General features: G+C 43.8%; 1 protein-coding gene across 1 annotated transcript; it reads left to right on the top strand.

The window, feature by feature from the left end:
- The first annotated feature begins 3,371 nt into the window (after window positions 1-3,371).
- On the top strand, window positions 3,372-17,889 carry LOC149319925 (protein shisa-2 homolog). Its single transcript, XM_089508462.1, has 2 exons — window positions 3,372-3,696; window positions 14,694-17,889. Exons 1-2 carry the CDS (start codon window positions 3,372-3,374, stop codon window positions 15,245-15,247), a joined length of 879 nt encoding a protein of 292 aa, XP_089364588.1. The 3' UTR covers window positions 15,248-17,889.
- The last annotated feature ends 3,852 nt before the right edge of the window (window positions 17,890-21,741 follow it).

The following is a 21,741-nucleotide window of genomic DNA, read 5'->3' as shown; positions in this document are numbered from 1 at the left end:
GTAGCACTTTGTCCAGGGCTGAGCAGCAGTGGTGAGGGAAGACAACTAAGGTCTGCTGGCTTCAAGCAACCTATTTCTTTAGTGCCTTACGTCTTCATGGCCACAGCACCCACATCCTCTTTTATCTGGATGTCACCACCTTCCTAGTCGCACTACCCCAACAGGATTCAGGCCTGTGTAATACACATAGTCATTTTTCTCATCCACTCACTCATTTATACCAGGAATGTAGATATGGGGCAGGGCACAAAATGCCTCCCCAAACAAGAATTCTGCACTTCCCATTCAATTTTCCTTCACTCCCCAAATATCTGGCATTTTTTGGTCATTTAAAACTTCAGTCTAGCATTTAGAAATACAGCTCAGGCACCCAAAGAAAAGGAGCAGCCAAAGTTATCTGAACACTGTGGACACAGCAAATATTACTTCTATGGTGTGAATCATTTCCAGTGGATTATTCTCAGCGATGGTAGAAATTTGGAGATTGAAGGAAAATTTAATATGGAGGGCAGTATTTTTATTTGGGGGGCAGTGCTCTGACTTTGCCTAGGCCCTATCGATACACCTTTGTTTTGTTCTTTCCTTCTGAGTGGGATGATACAGAAGTAAGTCTCACTACTCAGTAGGGAAGGCAGAGTAAAAAGAGGAGAAGGCTCTTGTACTTTTAATGGTTGTGCAGAAAAGGGAATTTCAGCAGCTGCCGCTTGTATTCTAGTTGCATGACAAACAAAATTTGCTGAACCATGAAAGATACAGAAACCCTCTCCAGTTTTCATTCTGGCAAGCGTGAGCCAGTGTAATATCGTGGTTTGAGTACTGGACGAAGGAGCTTATCACTCAGCATTTTAAACCGGCTCTAGCCTCCCGGGCTAGAGCCAGGATGCAGGATGGAGGTGAGGATTATGGCACACTAAATCTCTGTTGAATCGCCAGCCATCAGCCTGGGTCCAAGCCACGCTCTGCTAGCACTTTTTAGAAGTCAGAAAGCTTTCCAGCTTCTAAAAAGTGCTGGCAGAGTGCAGCTGGGACCTGGCTTGGACCTAGGCTGATGGCGGATGGTGGTTCGGCGGCAATTTAGTGTGCAATAATCCCTGCCTCCATCCTGTGTCCTGGCTCTAGCCTGGGAGGCTGGAGCCGGTTTAAAATGCTGAGTGATAAGCTCCTAAGAGTGACTCGGGAGACCAGGATTTGAATCCCTGCTTGACCATGGAAACCCGTTGGGTGACCCTGGGCAGCTCATATTCTCTCAGCCTCAGAGGAAGGCAAAGACAATCCCCTTCTGAAAAAAGGTTGCCATGAAAATGCAATGCTAGGTTTGCCTTAGGGTCACTGTAAACCAGAAATGACTTGAAGGCATGCAACCACCACAGCCACTACCACCTGTGAGCAGGCAAAGCAGGAAAGCAGTCCCCGTTTCTATTTATCCTGTCACCTTCATGCACAACCCCTGCCTTTCTCTCTGTCTGGAAGTACCATGGCAGGGATCACCTTTAAAGCCCTAAATGGCTTGGGTCCAACCTATCTTTGGGACCGCCTCCTTCTGTACAATCTGTCCCGCACACTCAGGTCCCCTGGGATGAATTCACTTCAACCCATAAAAACCAGGCTGTCTGAGGACCTTTTCGGCAACCGCTCCCAGATAATGGAATGGCCTGCCGGGTGAGATCCGTCATATTACCACCTTAAACAGCTTTTAAAAAGCTGTTAAGATGGATCTCTTCCGGCAGGCCTTTCCCGAATAGATGCCTGGCCCCCAAAGGAATGTCCAATCTATTGACCCTGATTTCTGCTCCAATCCACTGTTTGTGTTGTTATTTATCATTTTAAGTATGTTTTTAATTGCTTAATTGCATTTTAAGGGGGTGGGAGATATGAAATGTACATTTTAATGCTGTAAGCCGCCCTGGTTGTCTTGCGCAGAGGGGCGGGATAAAAATTATTATTATTATTATCATCATCATCATGTGGATGACAGCTGGGATAAAAAGCACTGCCGTATCACCAGAGGGAGACCGCAAGTGAGCAAGGGGCAGATGAGATGGCCAGAATTCCATAGACTTGAGCCAAACAACAAGGGCCAAACCAGGTTATTTCTCCCGTGTGGATGCAGCCAGTGACTCTGGGCAGAAAGGAGGAGGGGGCTGCAAGGAGGACGGAGGGGAGGGGGTCTTTGACGCATGCGCAGCAGGGGCTTGCTGGCTGCCTATAATAACAACGGAGGGAGCCAACCAGGCAAGGAATCGCGAAGGGAGCCCGCGGAGGGCATCGCAGCAGCAGGGAAAGGGAAAGAGGCAAAGCGCACAGCAGGGACTTTGGGAGCCTCAGCAGCAGCAGCAGCAGCAGCAGCAGCTGGCCTTCCCAGGAGGACTGCGCCGTCGGCCTCGTTGCAGGAGAAGGCAAGACCCCGAGCGGAGTCCCTCTCCGGCAGCGCTGCCCCAGCGCCGGAGCCAGGCTCCCCTGAAGGGCCGCGGAGAAGTTCCCCGGGAGGCCTTGGGAGCAGCCAGGAAGTCCGGGGAAGAAAGGGGACCTCCACCTTCTCCTCCTCTCTTCTCCCCTTATCTTCCTCTTCCTCCCTTGAGGCGCCAGGAGGAGGCGGGGACCAGGGCCGAGGCCGGGAAAGAGCCGAAGGGACGCCTCTCTGCCCGGACCTGAAGGCGCCCGGACTGCCTGCCAGGAAGGAGCCGGGGCCCAGCGGGGGCTTTTCTCTCCCCCTCCAGACCCGGCTGCGGGCGCCGCGTCCAGCCGCTCCCCTCCGTCCTCCAAAAGCCCCACCTCCGACCGCCGCCGCCTCCTCGTGAGCCGGGGCTGCTTGGGAGCGGAGCCCCCCGACCCTCAGCAGCCTCCAGGCGGAGTTGGCTCCACTTGGCCGAGTTTGGGCGCCCAAGAAGACTGCCTCCCTGAGAGTCAGCCCAGGGCAAGGGACTCTGAGTCCACGGCGCACCAGGGAGGAGGGCTCGGAGGAGGCCGGCTCCGCGGAGGGGCCTGGGGCAGCCGTCCGTCCGCCTGGGCAATGCTCCTTTCTTTCCCGCTTTCCCTCAAGGCTTGAAGGGCAACTTCAAGGGCGGCACCCGCAGGAAGAGTCCTTCCGAAGAGACTGGCTAGCCCATGAGGCGCAGCTGAGGGGCCTGAGAAGCCGAGGGGCTTGTGCCACCCACATAAGAGGGGCCCCTTCTTTCCCGCCCCTCCTCAAGGCTGGAGGGGCAACTTGGCAGCCGCTGGAAGAGTAGCCCCTCGGAGAGCGTCTGCTCCATGAGGCGCAAGGGAAGGCGGCTCTGAGAGTCCAGGCTTGGTCCCCAGCCCTCGGTCTCCCTTCTCCTGCCCGAGGGTCCGCGCCCTCCTGCCCAGGCCCCGGGTGCCCCCGCCGCCCTGCCATGTGGAGGAGGGCTGCCGGGGGGTCGGGGGCGGCGCTGGCGCTGGCGCTGGGGCTGCTGCTGGGGCTGGCGGCGGAGGGGGCCCGGGCCAGCGGGGAGTACTGCCACGGCTGGCAGGAGGGGGCCTCCTGGCGGGAAGGCTTCCAGTGCCCGGAGCACTTCGACGACAACGACGCCACCATCTGCTGCGGGACCTGCGCCCTCCGCTACTGCTGCGCCCGCCCGGAGGCCCGCCTGGACCAGGGCCTCTGCCAGAACGACCGCCAGCAAGGAGCAGCCGAGCCAGGGCGGCCCGACCTGAAGGATGGCCCCGAGGGCGCCGCAGGTAGGAAGGAGGCGGCCGGGCAGGAGCCACAGGGATCGGCCAAGGCTGATCAGGGCAAAATGCGGGACCCTGAAGGAGTGGGGCTGCGGGGGCTGTGGAGCACACCAGAGGAAAAGGGCGTGACACCCCTGCCCCCTAACCCTCCTCTCCCTTGGGCTGTGTGGCATTCACCTGGATCCCAGTGCAAGGCTGGAGCGCTGGGATGAGGAGGGCGAGGCTCGGGGGCAGGAGGCAGGGGAGGCCCCACGGCTTTTAAGAAATCACATTTCCAATTTCAAAAAGTAGTTTTAATTTTTTATAAATAATAGATAAATAAATCACATTTGACCAACATTTCCACTTTGACCAAATGAAACTATATATCTTATCTAAACACATTTATTCTGTGCATATGAGATTGTGATTTAACAGTACAGTTTTCATTTTGCTACTTGTTTTATGTCACAGCTGTTACTATCACATTCAGCAATATGTGGGAATTAATGATTTATGAGTAAGGGCCTCAACAGACTGGCATAAACAGCCAGCCTCTGGGCGGAGTGAGGGCATGGCATCCACACACTGGCCACCCACCCCTGCACCACCCCCACAGTGTCCACCACCAGACTGTGGGCGGCATCATGGTGCATCTTTGGCACAGTGCTTACATGGGCTGCACTGAAGAGGTGGTGAAAAGCTGCCGCCACTGTGGCTAGGGTGCCCTTTCCACACTGCAAAAAAGAGCCACTTTTTGTGGCTCTTGTTTGCTCTGCGGAAATGCCAGATCAGGGCCACAGCGTGTAGTTAAAGGGTGGTCTCTTCAGCCCCTAAATTAATACAAAAAACTTGCTAAAGATTTTGTATGGGGGTGGGATGGGGGGAGGTCAGTGGGGAGTGGGGGACAACACCATGGGTTACTGCACTGGGTGACACCAACCCTTGTGACATACCTGGGAATGGTGCCTTCCCACGCCTGCCTGCCTTCCTTCCTTCCTTCCTTCCTTCCTTCCTTCCTTCCTTCCTTTCTTCAGAGTCCATCCACAGAGCCCATGTTCATCTTTGTTGAGATTCAGATGGACTTACTCTTACATCCACACTGGAGAAATAAGCTGGTCTGACACCAATTTAACTGCCTTGGCTCAATGCTATGGAGTCCTGTGGTTGGTAGTTTGTTGTGGCTCCAGAGGTCTCTGACAGAGAAGACTAAGTGTCTCACAAAACTATAGATCCCAGAATTACATAGAATTATAGAGTTGGTCCTCAAGGGTCATCCAGGCCAATCCCCTGCCATGCAGGAATACACAGTCAAAGCACCTCCAACGGATGGCCTTCCAGCCTCTAATGAAAAACCTCCAAAGAAGGGAACTCTGCCACGTTCTGAGGGAGTGTGTTCCACTGTTGATCAGTTCTTACTGTCAGGACATTCTTTTTAGTGTTGCATTGGAATCTCCTTTCATGTAGTTTGCATCCTATTCTCTGGAGCAGCAAAAAGCAAACTTGCTCCATCTTCAGGGTTATCATATCACCCCTTAACCTTCTCTTCTCCAGGCTAAGCATACTCAGCTCCCTAAGAAGGCATAGCATTGAGCCATGGCAGTTAAAACCATGTCAAACTGGATTATTTCTGCAGTGTGGATGCAGCCTCACAAAGTTTAGAGTTCTGAACCATAGTTAGCACAAACGACATCTCAGAATACATCCAGGGCTAGCCATGTTGGCCTTATAGCAAATCCAGTAGCATCAAAAACCCACCGAACACTGATACTTTTAATGGGGCAGGCATATGACTAACATCTTCAATTTTTTCTTCTGTGTGGTTTTTAACACCTTGCCTGATGAAGAAGCCAGTGGAGCTTCTAGAGCTTGCAACATGTATAATGTGCATTTTGCTTGTTCCAATAAAGGTATCACTGCTTGGTGGATTTTTGATGTTACTGGACGTAGTTCAGAATGTTTGTTGAGATTCAGATGGACTTCCTCTCAGAGTCCATCCATACTGGAGAAGTAATCCGGTTTGACACTGTTTTTACTGCCTTGGCTGAATGCTATGGAATTCTAGGAAGGGTAATTAGTTGTGGCACCAGTGGTCTCTGACAAAAATGGCTAAATGTCTCACAAAACTACCATTCCCAGAATTCCATAGCATTGAGCCTTGGCAGTTAAAGCAGTGTCAAACTGGATTGTTTCTGCACTGTTGATGCAGTCTTAGTCTCTCCCCTTTGCCTAAAGTCCAAAGAGGGGTTCCTCTTCTTGCCCCCAGCTTAGGAAGGTTTCTGGTTTTGGGCTGTAACACAGAACATTTCCACCCAGCGTGGCCAGTAGCTGTGCTGGCTGGAGGATTTCTGGGAGTGTAACAAAAAGGAACTTTAAAAAGTTCCATTCTTACCTGGTATTCTCCATTGCCATGTATGAACGGGACAGCTGGACAGAGAAGAAAGCAGACAGGAAGGAAACTCATTCATTTGAAATCTAGCCCTGGAGAAGAGTGCATGGATGGTCAAAAAGACAAACAAAGGGGCTCTTGAATAGATCAAGCCTGAACTCTTTCTGGAACCAAAGATGACTAAATTGAGACTGCTGTTCTTTGGGTCACATCATGAGAAGACATAACTCATTAGTAAAGGCAAAGATGCTGGGGAAGGTGGAGGGTAGTAGAAAGACAAGAAGAACGCATGCCAGATGGATAGACTCGATTAGGAAGACCATGGGCCTAAGCCTGCAGGATCTGAGCAGGGAGGGGGAGGATAGGAGGGCCATCATGAGTCAAGGTCAACTCAAAGGTAGTTAACAACAAATTTTTACCTGCTACATACAATACTACATTTTGTTATTGTTGTTGTGTGCCTTCAAGTCATGGGATTTTCTTAGTAAGATTTGTTCAGAGGAAGTTTGCCTTTGTCTTCCCTTGAGGCTGAGAGTGTGTGACTTGTCTAAGGTCACCCAGTGGGTTTCATAGCCAAGCTGGGAATTGACCTCTGGTGCAGTAACATCCAAAATCAATAAAACAGTGATACCTTTATTGGACCAAACAAAATGTATAAAATACTGGTACACACCACAAGCTTTTTGAAGCTCCACTGGTTTATTTGTATGGCTTCCCTCCATATTCAGAACACCACCAACGATATAAGTTCAGTGACACTGTTTAAAAATGTGTCATATTAAGTTCAGAGCCAGGGCAACTGTATTGTTAAGTCTACAAAGCCATTTGAAGATATGATATTTTGCACCTTAGTGGATATCGTTCCATCAGTAAACATGCAAGTCAGTGTTAAATAGTAGCAGAAGTTAGTTTTAAATTTTGAAATGCTCTTAACCAACTTTTGGCCTACAATGCAAATTATATATTAGTTCAGAAAGTAAACAATAATTTTGAATCCAGATTTGGCATCACATACTGGGGCGAGGAAGTTGCAATATGATAAACAACCCGAAGGGCCATGTATATCCAGCTAGGAACTAGTGTTCCTCTGTAAATTCATTATTGTTAGATGTAACTTTTTTGCAGTCGGTGAAACACTTACAGCAAGTCTATTTGATATCCCATATCCTACAGCTGGAAAACTTCATTTCTCATAGGCATGGTTTGTGTGGGGGGGTGGGGGGAGTGATGAAGAGAAGAGTGGTATTAAATCATGTAATATCATTAAAACATGGATCATGCTCATGTTGACAAACCCTCATTACTGCCAAGCCTGGGAATATTGATAATTTATTCCAAATTGCTCCTTTTGTTCAACCACTTTTTTTCAAACAGTAAAAAGGAGTTATACTTCACCCACTTGTGGCTGATTTGGGTAGACTTGCTGTCTTTCTAATGTAAACTTCCAGGAAAATCTTCCCTCCCTTTTTTCGAATACATCCTGGCAAGTATTTCCCACCACCATGAGTTTCTCTCATGAGTGAGCAAAGCTCTATTAACAGCTTTGTTGTTCTGGTGGCCTCATTATCCTTCCATTCCATAATGTTTGTGACCCAAATCATTTGAGAGACACAATCTGGATTTGCCATTACAAGTCACTTTCTTTGGCAGCCCTGTTCACTTCAACAGACACTACACTCTGGAATGTTTTTAGTAGACTGCAGTTAAATTCATGTGATTTTGGGTCACCAAGGTCAGAGTACGAAAATTCATCATAACTCCACATTTGGGCATCTGTTAAGAGAGTGCAAGGACTAGAAGGATGAATAGGAGGTTACAAAGAGAAGAGTATCTTTATTGTTAGTCAACCCCCACTCAAAGGGTTCTCAAATTATATGGGATATGATCAGTGCTAAATTATTTATTAAAGGCACGATATAGCCAAAGTGAAACATTTATGCTGCAATACTATACATACTTGGCTAGAAGTGGGTGGTCAGTTAAATTAACTGACTAATATGAATTGGGCTGAATTAGAAACCTCACTGATTTCAGAGCAAAAGAGATAAGCAAACAGTTAAGCACCTGCTGAACTCTCCCACTGAAATCAAGGAGATGGCTGTATGGGCTTCGTTTTATTAATTAATGATCAAATTATTTTAATGAGCTATGGCAGTCCACATAAGAATGTTGAAGTTGAAAAGATCTTGGAATTGAGCTAATCACTCTAGCATTAATGACAATACACTGTATATCAGTAAAAACAGACCATGTAGAGAAGCTGTGTTTTTGAGAATGTGGATAAAATGCTGCTCTTGGTTACAGTCCAAGATTGTGGGGATGGCCCTGCTATTAGGCAAATTGAGATGTTTGCCTCAGGCAGAAGATGTCAGGAGGTGATAGGAAAGGTTTGGAGAAGAAAACCTAGTGTTAAAGTAGGCTAGCTCGCTGCTTTCAAATGTCTGGAGGGATGCTGTCTCATTGCCAGGAGGACTGAGGCTAATATAGGTAGCAAATGCAGATAGCTTCATCTGGGAGAAGGTGTCATTTGGTAGCGAAATGTCTTGGGTCAGCTCTGAAAAACAGAACCCTATGCAGTTCAGCTGTTGACATTGGGAGTGCTTCCTTGTTGGACTGTGGCTAGTAGGATTTGTAGTTTGTTGTGACACCAGAGCTCTCTGATAAAGAAGGCTAATACCTCACAAAACCACAAAGCCAACAGTTCCATAGCACTGAGCCATGGCAGTTAAAGCATTGTCAGATTCCATGAATTCTGCAGTGTAGATGCAGCCAGAGAGCTCTAGTGCCCCACCAAACTATACATCCCAGGGCTCCATAAAATACAACCATAGCAGTTAAGAGTGGAATATAGTGCTGTAATTGTATAGTGCAGCCATACCCATGAGCCACTCAGGACATAACCTGTGAGACACAGCCTCTGGGATACAAGGAGAACTCTGTAAAGGAGAGACTCTACCAAAGACTTTTGAGAGAGAACTATCAAGGTCTGTGAGATCTAAAAGGAACTACATATAAATTTGGCTCCATGCCAACCTTTCTGTTAGACAGACTGAGGCTAATATAGGTAGCAAATGCTACAGGTCAGCAGTAGCAGACTCCTAGCTGTTCCACAGACTCATTAGCTGCTTCTTTGCAACATGTATTGTCTCAGGTCCACTAAACTTACTCTAATGTATTGGAGGACATTCCTGTGACCATTGTTTAAGTATGACTGAATTGCCAGTCTAGCCAACTTTTGTACACAGAATGGGAAGGTGGGGTGCCATCCTTTTTATTTTGCCTCTAGAAGCAGAATGTCTCAGGCTGGTTTTGCTGTGAGCCAGAAGCTCCTGATAAATATAGAGACTAGCTTCCTTGCAGTTCTGCTCAGCCTTTTTAGAATTATAGAATCATAGAGTTGGAAGAGATCCCAAGGGCCATCCAGTCCAACCCCCTGCCATGCAGGAATACAAAATCAAACACTCCTGACAGATGAACATCCAGCCTCTGTTTAAAAATTTCCAAAGAAGGAGACTCCACCACTTTCTGAGGCAGTGTATTCCACTGTCCCTTACTGTGAGGAAGTTCTTCCTAATGTTTAGGTAGAATCACTTTTTCTGTAGCTTGAAACTACTGCTCCTTGTCCTAGTCTTTGGAGTAGCAGAAAACAAAGTTGCTCTATTCTCAGCATGACATCCCTTCAAATATTTAAACATGGTTATCATGTCACTCGTTAACCTTCTCTAGGCTAAACATACCCAGCTCCCTAAGCTGCACCTCATAGGGCATGATAGGTCAACATCATTATCCCCGTATTTCTATATGTGTGGTGAGTACTGAGGCTAAGGGCTGGAGCTGTTGTTCAAGACAACTTAGGCCCTGTACAGACCAGCAGAAAGCTCCAGCCTGTGGGCAGAGTCAGGGCACAGTGTCCTTACGTTGGAAGGTGCCATGGTGCCATTTTGGCACGCACTGGTCCACACGGCATGCACCATCATGACACACCTCTGGCGCAGCATCCACATGATGCAGTGCTGAAGGGGTGTCATAAAGCCGTGCCACCGCGGCTATGGTGCTCCTTGGAGGACACAAAAAGGAGGCCAGATCGGGGCTGTGGTGAACCAGCCAGGAAAGGGGTGGCTGCATGCCGCCTCTTAGGGGCAATCTATATAGCCCTTGCCATGCTGATATTAGGGAACAGCTGAGCCTTGAACCAGGACTTCCTGGAGGACAATCTGGCTTGTGCTATTGGACACGGAGCAGAGATCCATGGGGAGGCTGTATTCCATGCATCCCTGAAAAAATAAGCAAAAGAAGGAGATTGTTAGCTTTAAAGAGTGGCCAGTCAATGGCAGTGTTGGGTGGTGTAAACCAGGTTTGTTTAAACTATGGCTTAAACTTTGTCTTATACCAAATGACTGGAAAACACTCCCGTTTTATAAGATATTGATTTGTGTGTGTGTGTGTGTCTGTGTGTGTGGCGATTACTACTATTTTCCAACCCTCTTACTGGAACGATAATACAGTAATTGTTTGAATTTAAACGTTTTATCTTTGACAATTTATTGGCAGTTTTTCATTGTTATACCAGTATCCAGTGTCAGTTGCTTTTTTCTAATCATTTTATTTTATAGTGCAAAAATGCCATTCAGAAACAAATTCTTTAACATAATTATAATTTCAATGAAAACAACTTGCTTTGAAAAGCCATTTTAAAAGAACAATTATTATTTAAGCTGGTGGCCATAACATCTGCATTTTGCTACTTAATTTTCCGATTCAATCCTATATTGGTGTAGTTGTACACATGAATGCAAAAAAACAAAACAAAAAGAAAACCTGGTTTAAACCCAAAACCCATTTTTTCTTTTAAACTAGCTTTTGTCTCTCTGTTGGAACACTCAGCTCCAGCTCCAATATCGAGTTTCTCCAGGAACAAAGTTGATGTTATTTTTAAAAAAACAAACTAGTTAGAACATGGCAGGTTAATTTTTTAACATAATAGTTACAGTTACAACATCAAGGCAAGAAATTTTGTTAGCTACCATTAAAGTAGCAGTATTTTTTTTAAAAAAACAACAACGTATTTCTCATTATTGAAAAGTATCATTCATCTTTCTGTATCCTCTGATGTCTGATCTCACACTCACAACCATGCAACTGTGAATATATCTGAGGTTGATATTAATTCCATCACTGCATCTGCAGAAGTAGATTGAAATCCACAAAAGGTCAGGCTAGAATAAATCAGTTAATCTTAAAGGTTTTGCTAGACTCCCACATTTACCCCTTCCCTTTTTACTTTTCAAAAGTATCTTAGGGACTTAAAATAATAATAATAATAATAATAATAATAATAATAATAATCAGAATGCTACCAGCCTTTACCCTGTAGCACAAAACATATCCTCATCCCATTTACCTCAACACCCACAACAAAGCATTTTAACCATATGGCATTCCTCCTCTACATTTAGTAAAGCAGTTACAGTTATACTGTAAACAAAGTGAAGTTAAGTTACTAGTTTTATTATAATAATGGCTGTAACTTAGTTGTGCCCTAGTTATTGAGGAAAGGAATTAATTACTAGTTGTAACTAGTTACTTCAAAGTTCTGGGCATAGCTAACAGCCTGTGTTCTTTTCTTTATGTATTCTAAATGCTAAACCAAGTACAATAAATTGCTTTGTGTGTCTCTGTGTTTGTGTGTGTGTGTGTGTGTGAGAGAGAGAGAGAGAGAGAGAGACAGACAGACAGACAGACAGACAGGAGAAAGATCGAAATCAAAAGGGACAACTTTTTTTAAAAAACTAACCCATCTACAGGGTCCCAGTATGGACCAACCACATTACCGCACTATACTCTTATAGTGCTGCTATTCCACTTTTACTGCTCTGACTGCCTCCTGTTGCATCCTGAGGCTTATAGGTCAGTGAGGCCTAAGAGCTCTCTGGCTGAGAATTCTAAATGCCCCTCCTTAAACTACAAATCCCAGAATGCAACAGGAGGCAGCCAGAGCAGTTAAAGTGGAATAGAAGTGATATAAGAGTGTAGTACAGCAATCTAATAGGTACTTGCAACTGTTTACTTAAAATAATGTTTAATGTTGCTCTCAGGCTGTAGATCCAGGAGAGGTGTGCCAGAATCACTGACCATTGGCAATACTGGCTGAGTCTTCTGGAAGCTGAAGGCCAAAGTAATAGAAAGGCCAAAGCTGAGAGGAGTTAGGAAGAGAATAAGAGGTTATCCACACGGGCCAAATGAAATGTTCTCCCAGGAAACAGTCTGGACAACACAGGGCACAATCTTGTGTTTTGGTGTGAACTGTCTTAAGTGTGTCACTAGTTTAGCACTGGTGGATTTAGCATGGGTATACCTACCTTACACCTTATGGTTGTATTTTAAGTTGTTGTACGCTGCTTTGATTGCCTGGCAAAAAGTGGGATAGAAATAAAAAAATTATTTATTATTATTTATTTTATTACAATGATTTAAAATAAATAAACTTTTGCTCTGGATCTTCAGGAAACATCTGGAGCCTTCTGTTGTAATGCATACTACTGGTGTGATTTGCTTGCTCAGAGATCAGAATGAGGCGCCCAGCAGTGGTGCCTTGTTCTAACATCAGAGCAAGTAACTTGCACTAGCAGCAGTGTTGTTAGCCAGCACACTGGGGATGTGTGTGTGAACAGCTACCTGGCATCACAACAGAGTACCCAAGGTAATGTCAGGGATGTCTGGGCAGCTTCAATGCCGTGTTCTGATCCGGTCTAAGAATTGCTGGCTGTGGTGGTATGTGTAAGGTTTAATTGTTTCTTGGTTGTTTGGTATTGCAGACTTTTGTGAACTGTCTTGAGAATTAATTGATTGAAAGCTAGGACACAGGTCTTCAGAACAAGCCAACTAGCCAACCAAGGGGATGTATATAATCTCACCTTCTCTCTGGACCCACAACATAGAGTTGTGACCTGATGTTACTAGTCTGCCAGTATAGCTTTTTAAGACTGCAGAAATGGATGAGAATGCTTTCTTGGCTCATAGGAATAAACACCAGCTTTTCCCAATCTGGCAGCAGCTGAAGTGTTGGGCAACAACTCCCATCATCTCATAGGTGGCATTTACATTGACTATGCTGGTTGGAGGTGGTGGAAATTGTAGGGCAAGTCATTTGGAGGACACAATGTTGGAGAAGGCTAGTATAGACTGTTTAGGACAGAGGGAATAAAATGGTATAGAAAGAAAAAGAGTTTTGTCAACAAATGAAGACATGCTTTAATTTTTCCCTCTTGGATAGCTCTGAAAGTGAGACAAGAGGAGAAAGCCAGATCCTAGTGGACAAGAGCACCCTGTAATTTTATTTAGCTGTTCATTCTTGCTTATAAATGATGGAATTTTGCATTTTCATTTTCTACTGTTGCAATTATATTAGCCTTACTATTCTAGATGGCAGCATTTCCCAGGACATCTCAGGCGAGTTGTGTCTTAGACCACACATGCTAGCATTCTAATAATAACTTCTTATTTTTATTTTTTGCATTTATTTTACTTTCCAGTTTAAAAAAAGCCAAGAAACTTCCATGAAAGAAAAGGTATTTCTTACTGCTGAAAAATGTCCAGTTACATGGTAGTTCGTATGAGTTGCTAACTTGCTGGTTGCTATACACCAGTGAATAAATAGCACAACTTTCTAATAATTCATTTATGTGACTTGGTTTCAAAAGTAAACATCAGCATTTTGACTTCAGCACTGGGAAAGCTTTGGTTGTTTTCCAGCACTTTTTGTACTGTTCAAAACCCATCAGAACTAGCCTGAAGTTACATTATAATTAGGGCTGGTTTACTCCTAGAAAATGTGAATTAATTTCAAGGAGATGGGTGTGTATGTGTGTGAGAGAGAGAGAGGGAGGGGGAGGGGGAGAGACAGATAGGGAGACCAATTGAGCACAAGCACCATAACTGAAATCTCACAACAGTAATGTTTCTGGGATTACTTAATATGAAAAAGATTCTCCATCTCAAAGCCAATTTCTTTCTTAGTTCATTATCATATTGAGCCACCTTTTGTAACCTGTCTTTTAACATGTCAGCTCAGAAGTAATCCCCACTAAATTCAATGGAATTTATTCCCTGTAAGTGTGCACATATTGCTGCCTTCATTTTAGGAAATGTTTTCTTGTCTTATTGTCTTAGTATTATGGCCACTAATGCTTTGTGGGTTCTGTAATTATAGTATCAACACTCATGTATTATTAATATGCATCCCCTATATCTACATTTAAATTACTTTAATCTGCTTAAATGATGTGAAATGTTAGTGCACAATAGCCTGTTGAAAACATGATATTGTGCATAATGCAGAGGGAGGGGACTACAGATAGGGGTGCCAGTTTTGATGACAGTCCTGCAGTTTAGATAATGTCTTGTCCTTTCCCCAGGCCCCACTGAACCTGTCCTTCAGCCCTAAGGCTTTTGCAGTGACTTAGCCTATTATCCTATTAAAGGCAGAGGGAAGTAGTTAACTTTTTTTTTTATGCCAAAGCTCTTGTCACAGTTTAAGCACTCTCAGTAACAGGGCTTCCCTCTTCTTCCTTTTTAACAGCCTAGTTTTACATTGATGGCATCTCGCTGGAAATAATTTTTCCTTTTCTATTGGCAGTGCCTATTTACGTGCCATTCCTTATCGTTGGGTCTGTTTTTGTCGCATTCATCATCTTGGGCTCTCTCGTAGCAGCGTGTTGCTGCCGATGCCTGCGACCCAAGCAAGAGCCACAACAGAGCCGAGCTCCTGGAGGGAATCGGATAATGGAGACTATTCCCATGATTCCAAGTGCCAGCACCTCCCGAGGATCCTCCTCTCGTCAGTCAAGCACTGCTGCCAGCTCCAGCTCAAGTGCCAACTCAGGTGCCCGGGGCCCTCCAACCAGGTCACAAACCAACTGCTGTCTACCAGAAGGGACCATGAACAACGTATATGTCAACATGCCTACTAATTTTTCAGTACTGAACTGCCAGCAGGCTACACAAATAGTCCCACACCAAGGCCAGTATTTGCATCCACAGTATGTGGGATACGCTGTCCAGCATGACTCTATGCCCATGGCCCCTGTGCCAAGTTTTCTGGATGGTCTGCAAAGTGGATACAGACCAATTCAGTCTCCTTACCCCCACAGCAATAGTGAACAGAAGATGTATCCAGCAGTAACTGTCTAGCTTTTGAAGAAGCACTGGGGTGATGGGAAGGACAAAGGAACCACACAGACACGCAAACAAAAAACATTACCACAAAAGACTGAACAGAGGAGTAAAAATGCTTTGGGGAGGCAAACGTTTGCTGAACATAATTTGTAAATAATTCTGAAAGGCTCATGTGTGCCAGACAGTATTTATAAACGGTTTTCTTTTTCTTGGGTTCAGTTGCCAAAAAACTGTAAGACGATATCTTAGAATTAACGTTTCCAGATAATGCTTTCATTCCAGTGCATGATTTACAGAGGCAACGGATTATATGGGAGAGGCATCTACGTTTCAGTTAAGCAAGTGTGCGAGAGTGATTAAATGCCTCAGCCATTAAGTGCCCTTCAGGTGCTTCACAGTCAGTAGTATTTGCCTAGTTAATAGCGAACATTTCTGTAACACGGTACAGGGTAATATTTTAGAATTGTCTTTTCTTACCTTTTTGCCCTGAGCCTAAATACATTTCATATTGCTGTACTGACAATCAGACTGATGACTGATAGCTGAACAGTGCAATCCTTGTTAGTTACATAGTCCTAGGGATGTAAAACTACAGAACAGGAACATATCTTAGAGGCAGAGCACAGATCTAGCATAAAGAAGGTTCCAAATTCAGTACTGGCTGAGGCTATTGGGGAGCTCTAGCCCAAACAAGAATATGTCTCCCAAATTCTACATCCTAAACATGCCCAGTATCAGTCACTGTTTTGCAAAACTTTTTTCTGTCTCAGCAGTCTTCAAATCAAAGTGAATATGTTGTTTTTGTCCCAACAGTATACCCCAAAGCCCCAACACCTGTTTTGTATTTTGAGTTTCACACTGGTTGTGTTTGCTCATGAAGGCTATTGCCAGACTCTAAAGCTTAGAATTTAGAATTCTAAACCTTAACATTTGCAAAACAGTGTTCATGAAATTTGTTGACTTAAGCTGAGGTGTTTGTTTTTTTTACAGTGTGACTTCATAGCACAACGTCCTGCTAAATATGGCGTGGTTAAAGCATGGACCCTCTGCCTGTTTTTGAGGCCCTTTGAATTCCTCAGACTCGCCTTTTTCTGCAAAAAAGCGGCTGAAATGCCTCCGAATAGAAGGTCCACCTACTTAAAACAATGGCTGGTCTTCAATAATAGCAGTGGACTTCTGACTGTGGTTTTGGCAGTCTGTGTAATCCCCCCCCCCAGCAAGTCCCAGGGCAGAATTTTTTCCTCCAGACCCACCATAGTTGCTCATGCCTCAGTTAAATCCAAAAGACAAAAAGAAGCTCAGACAGTTTAACTTGGACCTCAAGAAACTGAGATCCATCTCCAATACAAATAATAATTGTCATTCCAAACTTTTAGACATGGAAAGGCTTGCAGATCTAGAGCAGGAGCTCCATAGACTGTTTCAAACAACAACAAAGCATTAGGAATGTACAGTAACATTTCCTTGGTAGGCAGAGCTCTGTGTCTTTATAGACTTCTCTCTCTGGGTAAAATAATTACTTGGTTAGCAAAAAGTCCCACATGTGATGCAGAGGTTTTGCAGGAAGTTAAGATCTTCAGGGGAATGGCCATGACTTAAAGGATGATATTGCTTTATACTCAGTTGATTCCTTCTATCATTTGCTATGTTTCCAGTAATTCTTTTAAAAGAAACAGGTCTGTGTTAATCACTAATGCACTACATGGTTCAAAAATGCAGCACTCTGGGAATTACCCTCTTATTTTATAAAGAATATCTGTACGCAGCAATAAATCCAATCTGTTTCTGTTTACTGAAGCTTGACACTTGTACATTAACACTGTGCAAATGCCCTGTTTTTCTTCTCAAAATCATAATTACACAGAAAACGAATACTCTTGAATAATGAAAGTGGAATGCAGCTGCAGAGATTACACCAGTATTCTGATCTAGAGATCTTCATGTACTCTTTAATATCTCTGGGTAGCTCTTTCATGTGTGTATAAGAGGTTTTGCACCCATAATAATTCATTGGATTAGGGCACCTGTCTGCATCTGTTGGCCGTCATCTTCAAAGTGCTGCAGTACCTCTAGATCATTTGTCAAAAGGGTTTCTTTGCAGTCACCTTGTTTTGTTTGATTAGTAATGTCTAGGTCTTGGCTTGAGTGGTGCTGCTTCAAACGTCTTGCAGAAAATGGATCAATATGCAGTTACAACTTGAAAAGAAACTGATGGTGCTGAGGAGCTCACTGAATTGGGCCCACTGTTTTTCTGCTAGAAGGTGAGCTCAGAAACTGATGCTAGCCTTTTCTATTTGAACATAAAGCAAGTGCAGTCATATACGCAATTACCCAGGAATAAATCCTATTGAATTCAATAGACTTACTTCTGAGTTGACATGCATAGGATTGCACTATTCTGTCTTTTCTAGAATTCATAGTATTCATTGCACATGCCCTTTTACTTTTATGGAAATCAGGTGAATTTATTTACTTGTTTTTAAATAAGTTAAATTGAAATTATGTAGAAATTAATTTACAGGAAATGGGGGGAAATGCTTTGAGCTGTAATAAAAAGAGTTTGTGACATGTGGTGTTTTATATGTCATGTACAATAATGTAAAACCAATGTTAATGTTTGGTATAATTTTTTAAAATTTCTTAAAGGGTACTTGAATGATTCCTACAAGTGAAGAAAAAAAGATTTTTTTGTTTCATAATAAATATTTTATGGTGTGATCTTTTTGTCTGTGAAGTTTTTGTTACTCACTTCTCATTTGTTTTGGTTTTTGTGTTGAGTGTTTTAGGTTCAGACAGGACACAAGGAAGCCAAAATTAAACACAAATAAATCCTGTTGATTTTAATGGTAGTAATGGAAAGATTTGTCTAAATTGTACTTTGAAATAAATGGGAATTTAAAAATTTACCTCCATCATGCCCATTTTTTTTTTTAAAAAAATGCTTGTGTATATTAATCAAGAGCCACAGGATTGGTCAGGAGGAAAAGTTAGTGTTGATGTAACTTCATAGAAGTAATAAACTGCTCTTTGCAAATAAGATGAGATGGTATAGATTAGATAATACATGGTGAAGAAACCCTTGTTTAGTATGAAGGAAGATGGGTCCTGCTCAAAGGATAGACAACTGTGGCCCTCCAGATATATTTTTACTGCAATTCCCATAATTCTTCACATACTGAGTCAGGCTGATGGGATTTATAGTCCAATATTTGGCGGGCCACAGATGTATCATATAGCAGTGGTTCTCAATCTTTAATACAGTACTCTAAACTCAACCACTAAAAGCCATGATAAATGTTCAGCAGTTTAATTCAATTGCCAACAGTTAGGAACCATTGCTACAAAAGAAGCTATTTCAACAAGTGTAAGTTTTGCACCCATGCAAGTTAAGCTGTACCTATCATCGTTACTTTTACTATATCAGGATGGGCAAAATGCATTGCCAATGTTAGCTAGAGTTGATGGGAATTGTTGTCCAACGATATCTGGAGGACCACATATTGCTAACCCCCGCTTCACAAAACTGTGAAAGATATAAAAAAGAATACAATGGAGCCTCCGTATCTGGAGACTTGCCATCTGTGGATTTCAGCATCTGTGGATAGCAAGCCCATGTTGTCCCTAACGGCAGTGTGGGCATGCAGCCTCACTGCCATTAGGGAAAATGAGACTTCAGGTGCTGCAATTTTTTGTATCAATGGGTGTGTGTGTCCAGAATGGATCCCCATGGATACCAAGGTCCGACTGTACCATAATACACACACACACCTGTGTTGTTGTTGCTGTTGTGTGCCTTCAAGTGGTTTCTGACTTACAGTGACCCTAGGGCGACCTTATCTTGGGGTTTTCTTGGCAAGATTTCTTCAGAGGAGGTTTTCCATTGGGTTCCCCTGAGGCTGGGAGCATGTGACTTGCCTGAGATCACCCAGTGGGTTTCATGGCCAAGCAGGGAATTGAACCCTAGTCTCTAGTCATAGTCCAGTATTCAAACCACTACGCCATAGATCTCCACACACAGCTATAGACCATGGCAATTCAAGGCTCTATTCTCAGAGGTAACACACCTCTGTTAACCAAGTAGTGGCAATAAACTATGATTTTTTAAAAAAGAGTGTCAGATCCTGTTTGTAATCTACGTGGGAACCATTTGTCTTTCAGATGTTTGAGATATCATTAATCCCTGACCTAATGCTGGCTAGTTTGGGCTTCCAAAATCAAGTTTTTCCACCCCTGACCTTTGACATGTTTATGAAAGAAAATCAGTATTTGAGCAAAAGGAAAAAAACTGAGCTGAGAACTGTTTTCTTCATTAAACGGTATTCTTCGCAAGCTTGAATAAAAATTGGGAAAGCAGCAGCTATTTCAAAACCCATTTTGCTGACTTTCAACACTCCCCCCCCCCCCCTTACAATTCACACTGTTTTACCTCAGGGATGAAGAAATTCTGTATTTACTGCAGCCCATTGGGCTTTTCATGGGCTACTCAAGAACAAGGAAGTTGAATGTTGTAGCCTTTCAAAGCTGCCCATCTTTAAGAATAAATTTCAGAAATCCTATGCTAAGCAAGAAACAATACACCTTTTGGGGGCATGAGATTTCTTTGAGAAAGGAAGTGCTTTTGCTTTGGGCTCAGTTTTGCCAAGGTATTCAAGCATGCCTGCATGCATTTAACTGGAAGCACACAATTAAGCCCTGATTACAGTGGCGCTGGTTTCCTTGGCTGAATTAATGTCTAAACTGCTTCTCATGGAAAGCTGCTGTGTTGTAGCTCCCAACTGCATCCAAATCATTTATGATCTTTCACATTACAGCCTGCACCTGGCAGTATCACATAAAGTACCAAATCCTGCTCCTATTGAAGTCTTGTGGGCATTTTGCCATTGACTGCAACTGGAGCCGAAGCACGTACAGTTTTCCCTCTCAGCAGGGAAAAAGGTGGTATAAAATGATATTGTTGGCTGAATAGCTGCCAGACTGTTAAATCTGTATTCTTAAATTCATTTTGGGGTCCCAGGAAAGGTGCAACTTGGGGAGAGGGGGAGTAAGAGAGAGCAAAGGAGATTTTAGTACTAATTTCCACTGTAATGTGTCAAGATAATTACTTTAGCAAGTGCAAAGAAAATGTATGTTTCCATTAAGGAGGGAATCCATGAATATTCACAATGCTATATTTTCCTCATGTGGATTGCAGCAAGTAACAGGATAGGCCAGACTGTTGGAAACTTGGATTTCATGTCAGTAGCCACAGATGGAGAGGTTTCTTTTCCCAGTGTGTAACTGATATATGCAATGAATGGGAAAGCTCACACCAAGCATGGAAATCATTGTGAGCCCTGCCCGGCTTGTCTGGATTTACTTGCAGAGGGAGTATGCTTGATAAGCTTATCTCTGCATTACTATGTATGAGAACTTCCCTTATCACATATAGAATATTACCACTTACAGGGGTGGGAAACAATAGCCAATATCCTACATGGGCTCCCTAGTTATGAAGGTGTAATATCTCCTGGCCCAACTCCCCAAGCCCAATTGAGCAAAGGGGTCTGCCAATTGGGGTGCAAGGAAGAGGATATTTCCAAACCCCTTCCACCAGTCAGCAAGGCTGCAATGAGGAATTACAACTGGGCTCCTGCTTCCACCGGAAAGGGCTGAAAACACCATCCTTCTTACCATGTGATTGGCAGCAGAACAGCCCTGCTTTGCTCAGTGCAGCTGCTGGCTATTAAGGTAGGCTTAGGGGAAGATTTATGAAAGTGGCAATAGTGTCACGATTATGACTACATAGCATTACTGAATATGGAGCAGTTAGAAATACACAATTAGGTTAGGAATCCATAATTACAATTTGTTGTTGTGTGCCTTCAAGTTGTTTCAAACTTATGATGGCCCTATCATGGGGTCCTCTTGGCAAGATTTGTTGAGAGGCTGAGAATGTGCAACTTGTCCAAGGTTACCCAGTGGGTTTCATGGCTCATTTGGGAACTGAACCTTGGTCTCCAGAGCCTTAATCCAACACTGAAACCACCACACCATGCTGGCAATTACAATACAGAATGCCATCTCTTATTTTATTTTGGATTACAACTCTCAGATTCTTTCCTATCAGCATGGCCCATGGCTATGCAGTTGGAGGGATTCTGGGAAATATAACAAGTAACTTTTCCAGACTCTGGCCATTTTGCACAATCAAGCTACCTTGGGAATGAAACATCAGTGTCACCAGTACATGTGCACTGTGCTCAGTTCAGTTACCTGACTGTTACCAGAGCTGTAAACCGCCCTGATCTGATGGAAGGGCGGTATATAAATAAAAACTTTATTATTATTATTTATTATTATTATAGAAATTGTGCACTCTCTTGCATTAGATTTAAACAGAGTTTAGATGGCCACTTCTTAGGTGTGCTTTAGCTGTTGAAAAAAATCCAGAATAGATAAACAGTGGACAGACTATATGGGTCAGTGATTGAAGCAAGAATTGACAAGAATTATTTTCATTTTGAGTGTAA

Source organism: Sceloporus occidentalis, unplaced genomic scaffold (assembly GCF_023333645.1).
Source record: "Sceloporus occidentalis isolate IW3139 unplaced genomic scaffold, rSceOcc1.0.p SCAF_2, whole genome shotgun sequence".
NCBI lineage: Eukaryota > Metazoa > Chordata > Lepidosauria > Squamata > Phrynosomatidae > Sceloporus > Sceloporus occidentalis.
This window is presented reverse-complemented; position numbering and strand designations above follow the sequence as displayed.